The following is a 10,829-nucleotide window of genomic DNA, read 5'->3' as shown; positions in this document are numbered from 1 at the left end:
GGCTTCCTGTGGAGCTAATCAGAGGGGCCAGGGAGGGGGAGTCAGTTAAACTCTATGTGTGCATGCATGAGTGCGTGGGCATGCATGTGTGTGTGAGCACATGTGCGCATGCGTGTGTAGATAAGTGTGTGGGCGAGCATGTGCACACATGTGTGTGGGTGTGTGCGTGTGTGTAGATAAGTATGTGGGCATGTGTGTGAGAGCATGTGTGCACATGCGTGCAGGTGTGTATGTTGAGCATGTACACGTGTACATGCAGTTGTGTGTACATGTGTTTGTAGGTGTGCATGTGTATAGGGGTGTGTGAACGTGTGTGCATTTGTGTGGGCATGCATGTATTTGTGCAGGTGTGTGCATGCCTGTCTGTAGGTGTGCATGTATGCATGTGTGAATGTGTGTGTGTGTGTGTGTAGGGGTGTGTGAGCAGGTATGCAGGTGTGCATTTGTGTGGCATGCATGTATGTGTGTGCGGGTGTGTGCACGCCTGTCTAGGTGTGCGTGTGTGAGTGCGTGTGTGCGGGGTGAGTGCTGTGCCGCCTGAAGCAGTTCCTCAGAGCAGAGCGGGCACTTGGCAGGTATCAGACGGACATGTCACAACTGAGGGAAGAGCGGCTTTGAGCTCAGCGTGGCTGCCAGGCGGCGGAGGAGCTGGCTGTGCGCGGCAGAGGCTGGGGGCAGGGCGCGGCGCCTGGCCACGCTTTCTCCGGCGGCCGGGGCCAGTGCCACCCACGTGGGGCTGAGCCTGTCGGCACGCCCCGCCAGCCGGGGCAGGACGAGGGACAGGGTGGTCTGGGCGTCTCTGCTAGTTTTCGGAGAACCTCGTGGATCGGAAAGGCCCTTTCCGGATTGTCTCTCCCGGTCAGCGTCCTTCCTAGAACGCCCTGGTGGCCAGCCGGCCCCGCACGCTTCCCCCAGCGGCAGAGCGCCCACGCCAGCTCAGAGCCCCGGGCTTAGACACCTCAGGGGGAGAGATAGCATGACGTCACTGTATTAGGAATCATTACAAAGGAGCAGCTACTAGCATTCATCGGGCTTTGCTGTGTGCCAACCAGTTTCCACACCTGTTTCCAGCTCCCCCAAAGCAGACCCCGAGACAAGGGTCCGGGGGTGATCCCCAGGAGCAGGGAAGGAGGGGAGCCGACGAAGGTGAAGGGCAGCTGAGGCTCAGGCCCACAGGTGCCCTCAGATTCGTCCTGTGGAGGGGCGTGGAGGCTGGGGTACCATCCACCACTCGCCCCCCACCTGGGCACGCCGTCCCTGGCTTTTCCTTCTGGCTGCCCTCGACACAGAAGCCAGGGGCTGGAGGTGGGAGGTGGGGACCTGTCTCCCACGGCCGTGATGAGCACCGAGGGGCGGAGGGGCAGGCCAGTGACTGCTCCCAACAAGGCTCTGAGGGCGGCACCGTTGTTTCCGTAACTTACACAGGGAAACTGAGGTGCAGGGAAGCCGTGCCCAGGTGGGGGCACAGCTGTGGAGGGCCACACAGGCCGCCACCTGAAGTTGACTGGGCCTTTAGTTCTTTGTGTCCACCCTTCTCCTGCCTTCCTGTCAGGTGCCACCCTGGGAGCCGCAACACAGCTTCCCAAGTTACTGTGCTCTGTGTGTGTGAGTGTGCGCATGTGCAGGTGTGCACGGGCTGCACATGTGCATAGGTGTGCATGAGTGTAGGCGCATGCACGTGTGCAGGTGCGAGCACATGCGAGCGCATGCAGACATGTACATGTGTGTGTGTGTATGCATGTGTGTGTGTAGGCATGTGGGCAGGGTAGCTTCTAGCCCTGGGTCCAAGCTCAGTCTTCCCAAGGCCACAGAGCCCTCTCTCAGACCCTCCCCGGTGTCCCTTAGCCTGTGAGGACCCAGAGCCTGTCTGGCACCCGTACGGGCATCTCTCCTCAGGCCAGACCTTCCCGCCCAGCCTGGCCGCTCTCCCTGGCCAGTCCCATCTTGGTCATTACTCTGCAGTGGGAGGGGCAGCCCCGTGGCCTGGCCTCCAGGTGTTCCAGCCGCTGGGTGACAGCGCACCGTGTGCTGTCTGTCTGTCTGTCTGTCCAGGAGCTGCACTGTGACGTGTCCGTGGAGGAGGACAGCCGGCAGGAGTGGACCTTCACCCTGTATGACTTTGACAACAACGGGAAGGTCACCCGCGAGGTGAGTGTGCCCGCCTGACCCCTGGCCATGGGCCGTGCCCTGGGGCACAGGGTGCTGGTCCTGTGCCAGGTGACTGCCCGTCCCCTCTGCGAAGGCAGGGCCTGTCCCTGCAGGTGAACTGGAGCAGGAGGGTGCAGGGAGCGGGTGTGGTGGGAACGAGGCTAGGCAGGTGCTGAGCCCCGAGGCCTGCTGGGAGGCGGCTTGTCTCAAACAGGCGGCTCCCACAGTGCTGGTCTGGCCCCGATGTTCGGGCCCAGCCTGCAGAGGGTTTGGTAAAAGTTAAATGAGCGCAGGCAGGAAAGGTGGAAGTAGATCAAGGGGACTCCATCAGAATGTAAACGAGGCGCCCCCGAGGACAGGACCTTCGGGGTGCAGGGCCGCCTGCGGGATGCAGGAAACATATGCAAATCCTCTGTCTGATACGGGAATAACAGCCAGAATACTGTGTATGGAGAACGCCTAAAATGTCACGTAAAAAATGAAGTAATTCTATCAAAAATGGGCAAAGGACTCGAATAGACTTTTCTCCAAAGAACATGTACCAGTGGCCAATCCGCACATGAAAAGCTGCTCACCGTCACCGATCATCAGGGAAATGCAAGTCCAAACCACCACGAGACCCCACCTCACACCACGAGGATGGCTGCTCTGCAGACAAACAGGAAACAGCAAGTGTTGCCCGGCCGCCGTGGCTCAGTGGCTGAGCGTCAGCCTATGAACCAGGAGGTCACGGTTCGATTCCCAGTCAGGGCACATGCCCGGGTTGTGGACTCCATCCCCAATGGGGGGAGTGCAGGAGGCAGCCGATCCATGATTCTCTCTCATCGTGGATGTTTCCATCTCTCTCCCTTTCCCTTCCTCTCTGAAATCAATAATATATCTATCTATATCTATATCTATATCTATATCTATATCTATCTATCTATATATTTTTTTTTAAGAGAGAAAATAAGGTAAGTGTTGCCGGGCAAGTGGCAAACTTGGAACCCTGGGCATTGTTGCTGGGGATGTCAAATAGCGCAGCTGCTGAGAGAAGCAGCATGAGGGTCCTCAAAACATGATACACAGAACCCCCATGGGACCCAGCCCCCCACTTCTCGGTATGTGTCCCCCGACATTGAAAAGAAGCGTCCTGAAGAGATAGATGCCTGTACATCCACGTTCATACCCCATCAGCTACGACAGCCCCAGCGTGGACGCAAGCCAAGTGCCCGTCGGCCGATCAGGATCAACCCACGGTGGGCTGCACCTGCCGTGGAATATTACTCAGCCTTGAAAAAGGGAGGGGATCCTGGATCTGCTGGCTGCATCGCGATGATCCTCGAGGACATTATGCCGAGTGCAATAAGCCAGTCACTGGCGGACAGATGCTGTGTGATTCTGCTCATAAGAGTTGCCTACAGGAGTCAGACACATAGACAATGTAGAATGCAGGTTGCCAGGGGCAGGGGGAAGAGGGGGATGGGAAATTGAGAAGAAAAATTAGTTGCCAGTATCAGAGGTTCTGGAGATTTAACAGGAGGCTGGACCTGGCTCCTGGGAGATGCTCTCAGCCTGCGTGGCCCTCGGGCGGCCGCCTGCTGTGGGCGGGGCCGGCGCACACCTGCCTGGCCAGGGCAGTGCTTGCGGGTGGGGGTGACGGGACGGCCGAGTCTGTCTGTGTCCGGGCAGGGTCGCTGGGCAGGTGACTGCCACCCGAGGCCGTGGCCCGGAGAGCGCACATCCCTCCTGCAGATGCGCTGTGGCTAAGGCCGCGCGCGGTTTCTGCTTCCCTCCCGCCGCCAGGACATCACCAGCCTGCTGCACACCATCTACGAGGTGGTGGACTCCTCCGTCAACCACTCCCCGACGTCCAGCAAGACGCTGCGGGTGAAGCTCACCGTGGCCCCCGACGGGAGCCAGGGCAAGAAGAGCATCCTTCTCAACCACCCGGGTGAGGGGCGGGCCCGGGCGCTGGCGCTGGGAGCTCCCCTGCGGGCAGGTGGGGTTGTGGCAGGTCCTTGAGGGGGTGGGATTTGGGTAGAGAGGATTCCAGGTGGAAGGCCCGAGGGAGCACAGCACGGCTGGGCACGTGTGTGGCCGGCAGCCAGGGCAGAGGCTGTGTTGTGTTGTATTGTGTTGTGATGGGTGGGCCGGCCGTGGAGCACAGCCCTGCAGTGTGGGGAGGAGCTGAGCAGGACGGGTGGCTGTGAGACCCCTCAGTCTGGTCCTGGCTCTGAGGAGCCTGGCCACTGAGCCATTGGGCAGCTGCCGGGGCCAGCAGCTTGGAAAACCTGGGCAGGACCCGGAGGCCGGCGGGAACGGGATGGAGCTGCTCACCGGGCTGTGTCTTGGGCGGGACTCAGACCTGCAGAGCACCAGGCCCAGAGCGGAGGCCAAGCCGGCGGAGGAGCTGCGGAGCTGGGACAAGAAGCAGCGAGCCCCCCTCAGGTACGGCGGGCAGGGCGGGCCGGGCACCCAGGGCACCTGAGCACCGTTAAGCACCAGCTGTGTACCTGTGTCTGAGGGATCCCGAGCAGGAGGCTTCCGTCTGCACTCTCTTCAGGGGCAGCGCTTTCAGGCGACAGGCTCACAAAGTTTGATTTTTAAAAATAACTGAGTATTGCCCGACCGGCGGGGCTCAGTGGTTGAGCGTTGATCTATGAACCAGGAGGTTGCGGTTGATTCCCCGTCAGGGCACATGCCCCGGTTGCAGGCTCCATCCCCAGTGGGGGGCGTGCAGGAGGCAGCCGACCCATGATTCTCTCTCATCATTGATGTTTCTATCTCTCTCTCCCTTCCTCTCTGAAATCAATAAAAAATTTCTTTTAAAAATTAAAAAATAACTGAGTATAGGTCTACATTGCTTTATCCAAACGCTTTAGGCCAGAGAGGTTTGGCGTTTGGCGTTTGCTGGTTTGCACAGGTGCTCAGGGTGTATTCCTTACGTGTGATTTTGGGGTCTGGGCACCATCTCGGGGTTTTGCCCGTTGGTGTTTCTGCGGGCAGACGTACGAGTACCCACACCAGGTGGCATAAAGACCATGGCTGCCCTCTCCTCGCTTAGGGCCGGCGTGGCTGCCCAGGGGGTTGGGGAAAGCCCTTGCTTTCAGGCACTGGGGCTTCAGGACTGCGCACGAGGCCTTCACTGCGCCTGCGGGTCCCTTTCCCCGGTGCTGGTTCTTTAACTTCCAGGAGGGAAGGAGAGAGGTGGGATGGGAGGGGGGCTGTTTAGGAAGCATGGAGCGCAGGGCAGTGAAGCGCAGGGCTGTCTGAGACAGGAGGTACGCTGATTCCTAAGTGAAGAGGGAAGGAAAGTTCTGGACTTTGAGAAGCAGCAGCACAGGGAACAGAGAGAAGGGGGACGCAGGGGGCTCCGCGTGATGTGGGCAGGGGCTGACGATCACAGGTACCTGGGCGGCTGCAGGTGGGGGGCTCTGCTGGGCAGAGGGGGGCCGGGAGGGGGTTCGTGCAGATCACCGAGGCCCTGTGGGAGGAAGGTGGCCTCCGGCGGCGCCTCTCGCCCCGCCCTTCCGTGCACACACAGGGGAGGCCCGCTCGGGGCCCTGGGCTCCGGGGCAGGTACCAGCCTCAAGTCCCCTGGCTGGGGGGCTTCTGCCCCCACACCCCCTGGGGAGCAGATGGGAGCCAGGCCACCAGTCTGGGGTGTGCGGCAGGCACACGGGGCTTGAAGTCTGGCTTTGGGGCACCCTTACATGTCGACCAGTAACCCCTGACCCCTGCTTTGGGCCTGTTCCTCCAAGAAAGCCCAGGGAGGCCCGGCAGGAGGCTGTCTCCATGGACCACTCCCTCCCTCACACCCTCCCCAGGACCAGAGGGAAATCAGCAAAGGGTCCAGGAGGATTTGTCCCGTGGCTTCCCAGGAGGCTGTGGGGCTGTCGTCCCCCCCCCCCGCCCCCGCCACCCCCCACCCCAGTGCCCCGGGCCAGCACCCGCCACTCACTTGCCTTCCTGTGACAGGTTCCAGGGGGACAGCCGTCTGGAGCAGCCGGGCTGCTACCACCATTGCGTGGATGAGAACATTGAGAGGAGAAACCACTATTTAGATCTCGCTGGGATAGAGAACTACACGTCCCAGTTCGGGCCTGGTAAGGCGGGCTGAGGGGAGGCGTGGCCAGGCCGGCAGGTGCGTCAGGCGGGTAGTGGTCACCGTCCCCCCTGGGCTGGGGGAAGGCATGGCTTGGATGGGACAGGTTCCAGATGTTATTGGAGGCGATGACATTAAAAACTTTAAAATAGTAAAGGAATGCCTAGCCGGCGTGGCTCCGTGGCTGAGCATTGACTCATGAACCAAGGGGTCGCTGGTTCGATTCCCGGTCAGGGCACATGCCCAGGTTGTGGGTTCGATCCCCGATTGTGCAGGAGGCAGCTGGTCCATGGTTCTCTCTCGTTGATGTTTCTATCTCTCTCTCCCTCTCCCTTCCTCTCTCTCTAAAAATCAATAAAAGTATATTTTAAAAAATAATCAACACAAGCACAAAGCGAACCAAATCAGAGAGTATCTGAGGGCTTATAACACAGTGAAGACCAGTCGTCCCACACTCACCCTGCCCTCCTGCCCTGCGCCCCTCTCCGCCCAGGGAGGACCCCACTTCCCTAGCTCTGTCTGTATCAGCTCTGCCTGCCAGCTCTCGTCCCAGCTCTCGCTGAGACCAATGAGAACGGAGCTCAGATAACTTCACCCCACCCCCCCCATGCTGGTTTCCTGGGGTTACCTTGGAAGTTGAGGAACAGGCCTGCAGGTCTCCTTCACGCCCCAGGACCCCAGATGGGCACCCTCTCTGCCTCCCTCTCGTTCGCAGCTCTCCCTAGGGAGGGGAATTCTGTTTAAAGACCCCACCACACAGACACAGTTCTTCCCACTTAGCAGATGGCAGGGCTCCACTGCAGAGCGCTGTCCCCGAGGCCAGGAGGAGGCGGGGAGACGGGACTCTGATAAAGGACAGCCGGCCTTCCTCAGTCTCGGGGAACCCACTGGGCTTGGGGTGATTTGTGGGCGCAGTGCAGCGCCGCGCACAGTAGGTGCTCATGAAATACCTGTGCATTGCTTCCTAGGCTCCCCGTCCTCGGCCCAGAAGTCAGAACTGCCCCCCCGCACCTCCAACCCCACGCGGTCTCGCTCCCACGAGCCCGAAGCCGTCCACGCCCCCCACCGAAAGCCCCCAGGCGCAGACCCTGGCTCCTCCCACGGCCTTGACACCCCGTTCGCCAAGGTCCCGGAGGCCCAGCAGCGGCTCCGGGGCGCCCAGGACGGGAGCAAGCACTTTGTGAGGTCCCCCAAGGCCCAGGGCAAGAACGCGGGCGTGGGCCACGCGGCCAGAGGGGCAAGAAGCAAACCCCCTCTGGGACCCGCCGTCCCCGCGGTGTCCCCGTCCGCCCACCTGGCCGCCAGCCCGGGCCTCCTCCCCACCCTGGCACCCCTCGGGCACAGGAAGCACAGGCACCGAGCCAGGGAGGGCCAGCAGGGGTGCCGGGCCCTGCAGGCTCCGCTGGCGGGCGGCTCTGGGCCGGGCCGGGACCACCTGCGGGAGCTGCCCGCGCCGGCCTCCGTGGCGCACGACGGCCAGGGCCAGGCCGGCCAGGCGGTCCAGAGACACGAGCACCACCACCACCACGAGCACCACCACCATTACCACCACTTCTACCAGACATAGGCCCCGGCTGCCGCCACGCCAAGGACCCCCCCCCCCCCAGGCCTTCTTATTCTATTAATTATTGTTATGATGACTATTGTTATTAATAATTATTGTTACTCCACTAATATTCAGCTAGCCTCCGTGTAGAAGATGTATGGACACACAGACTAAACCTTATTTATATGCCGTGGGGACTGCGTCACTCACCCGAGACGGGGCTCCGGGCTCCCTCGGGTTCCCAGCTGTGGTTTCTCGCAGGCCCACGCCCTTCCCAGCCCCCTGCCCCTCCCCCGGAGCCCTGGGCCTCGCCCCCATCGCTCCCAGGAGGGCACCCTTTCCGCCGGCTCCCAGAGACCCTCGAAATCTCCGAGAAGAGACACAGCTGCTACCTCTTAGTATTATTCCCGTTTCCTTCTGCCCTGGACTGATGGTAACGTGCGCTGAGGATCTCCGCGGAGAGCGGGCCGCCGCGCCACCTCCCGGCTGTTGTGTGTGTGTCCCAGCCCAGAGCCTTCGCTGTCCTTCCTGCGGCACCGTTCCCAGTGGGGTCACTCCTCGCCCGCCCGGAACGCGGCCGTCTTCTCTGCCCGCACAGCCCGAAGACACGCGTCTCCGCTCCCTCCTCCTCCTCCTCGCTTCTTTAGAAAGATACGCACACAGTTAAAGACTGCCCCGAAACCAGACTCCTCGTTCTGGAAACCTCCGGGAGGGAACCGGCCACATCAGCCACCGTGGCTTCCCCAGGCCGGGCAGCGGGGGAAGATGCGGGACCTCGAGTTCTCCCCTCGGCAAAAATCCACACGGCCCGACGCGGTTCCCTGACGGCTCTGTATCTATAGCTAGACGCCACCTGTCCATGTCGATGTATCTTTCTATAAATATACACTCTCAGGTACCTCCCCCGTGTGCCCGAGTCCCTGCTTCACTTCCCCAGGGCCCTCTGAGCCTCCTGCTGGGGCCACGGTCCATCGGATGTGAACAGCCACTCATCTGTCCTCGGGGGTCCCTTCCGTGGTCCAGGGCCTGACAGGTTTGGACAGGCCTGCTGGGGCTCAGGAGCTGGGGTGTGTGTGTGGGGGGGGGGGGACAGTGGCCAGAGCTGGCCCCAGGAGCAAGCTTTTGTCTGATGGGGGCCTGGAGGGGCCGGAAAAGGACGGCTCTCCACCCATCGGGACACACTCACATGGCGCTGGTTGAGGAGTTTAATAAAGGAGAGAGCCACACCGGGCGGGCAAAGCCGGCGGGAGTGCAGGATCCAGGCCAGCTCTGGGGCGTCACTCCCAGGCCTGCAGGGGGTGGAGAAGGGGTGCGGTGCCGCCAGCCTGTGGGGACCCTGCAGGGACCTGCCATCCCGGCCTCCCTCTCCCGCCTGCCCTGCGTCCTGTTGTGCTGAAGCCGTGGGGAGCTGGAGGGCGGGGGAGCTGCTGATGGGGGTCCCCCTGCAGGCGGGCGAGTGTCCTTCCCGGGCGGAGAAGAGAGTGGAGGGTGAGCCCAGCTGCCAGCCTGTCTGCTGCTCGGTCTCCCAGCTGCCACCCCCTCTCCCAGAGCCTCTGGTTTGGGTCCAATGTGGTCGGAAAGGCGTTCTTTTTGAAAATACTGGGCTTAGTTGTCACCAAATGATTGGGTTAGTGCTGGTGCGCCTGGGAATAGATTAATACAGTTCATCCTCAGGCAGCCAGGGGAAGCTCGGGGAGCTGGAGCTCAGAGAGGTTGAGTAACTCACCCGAGATCACACAGCAGGTGGCAGGGCTGGGGTTCTAGTCTTCCCCGCCGTCCCTTAACCACTGCGTCTGGGCTTCTGACAGTCGGTGTCCAACACAAACTGATGGGAATGTAACCAAAGCAGGGAAGGCAGGGAGGAGGGAGGAGGGAGGAGGGAGGAGGGTGGAGGGAGTCCCCCCGCCCCCCAAGGTGCTTTGTCACGGTGTGGGTGCTGCCAGCTCTCTGGACTTCACAACCAAGTGGGAAAGGATCTTACACTAGGCCCGTGGTCGGCAAACTGCGGCTCGCGAGCCACATGCGGCTCTTTGGCCCCTTGAGTGTGGCTCTTCCTAAGCCTTAGGAGTACCCTAATTAAGTTAGTAAAAATGTACCTACCCATATAGTTTAAGTTTAAAAAATTTGGCTCTCAAAAGAAATTTCAATTGTTGTCCTGTTGATATTTGGCTCTGTTGACTAATGAGTTGGCCGACCACTGCACTAGGCGAATCCCAGGAGAATATTCTGATTGGCTGGGCTCAGAGCCTGTACCAACCCTGGACCAATCAGCATAGCCCACTGGGCTCACATGGCCAACCTGTGGCAAGGGGGCGGGGTCTGTGCCAGGAAGGAGAGGAAGGATGCTGAGCAGACAGGAGCTCCTGGTGCCCTGGCCCAGAATTGCTGCAACCATGGCAACGAACCAGGGACGGGGTCCGGGCAGGGAGCCTCTCTGTGGCCTGGTGGCCATGGGGCGGCTCCTCAGCCTCTGCGAGGAGGTCCCACGCTGCCCGCCCCAGCCCCATGGCTGTCAGGCGTCTATTTCTTGGTCACTGGGATTTATTTAAAAATCACTTTGAGAAATAGTGGCGCATACAGATAAAAGACCCAAAGGATCCAAAAAGCTGTGCCGTGAAAAGGACTTGCTTTCGGCATCTTTGACTCCCTTCCTGGCACCTTCCAGGGCCGCCCGCGTGGCCTGGTGGCGGGGAGCACAGACTCGGGGGCCTCTCTGACTGCTCCACGTGGGATTCTGTGCCCCTCGAGCCTCAGTTTCCCCTTTAGGGAAGGGGATCAGGAAAGACTTACCCCACAGAGTTGTGGTGAGAATTCACTGAGCTAACACTGGCTGACCCTTGGGAGCACATAGAAGTGTTCGCTGCCGCTATTTACAAGAATAAATGCATCTACAGACAATATCTCCCCATTTAAAGTCTGTTAACTTTTTAAAAGACTATTTTTTTTCCCCCGAGCCGTTTTAGGTTTATAACAAAATGGAGAGGAAGGTACAGTGTCCTGATATCCCCCCTCCTCCCACTCATGCACCGTCTCCCCCACTGTCAACAT

General features: G+C 60.4%; 1 protein-coding gene across 1 annotated transcript in view; it reads left to right on the top strand.

Moving 5' to 3' along the window:
* Positions 1-8,678, top strand: part of NKD1 (naked cuticle homolog 1) — a 17,967-nt gene extending 9,289 nt beyond the window's left edge. Inside the window, exons 4-8 of the mRNA XM_014448011.2 lie at positions 2,053-2,148; positions 3,934-4,081; positions 4,494-4,578; positions 6,109-6,236; positions 7,204-8,678. Coding sequence (XP_014303497.2) covers positions 2,053-2,148; positions 3,934-4,081; positions 4,494-4,578; positions 6,109-6,236; positions 7,204-7,802 — 1,056 coding nt within the window. The 3' untranslated portion in view covers positions 7,803-8,678. The remainder of the gene's footprint in view (positions 1-2,052; positions 2,149-3,933; positions 4,082-4,493; positions 4,579-6,108; positions 6,237-7,203) is intronic.
* The last annotated feature ends 2,151 nt before the right edge of the window (positions 8,679-10,829 follow it).

The sequence above is a fragment of the Myotis lucifugus genome, unplaced genomic scaffold (genome assembly GCF_000147115.1).
Source record: "Myotis lucifugus unplaced genomic scaffold, Myoluc2.0 scaffold_741, whole genome shotgun sequence".
Classification (NCBI taxonomy): Eukaryota; Metazoa; Chordata; class Mammalia; order Chiroptera; family Vespertilionidae; genus Myotis; species Myotis lucifugus.
This window is presented reverse-complemented; position numbering and strand designations above follow the sequence as displayed.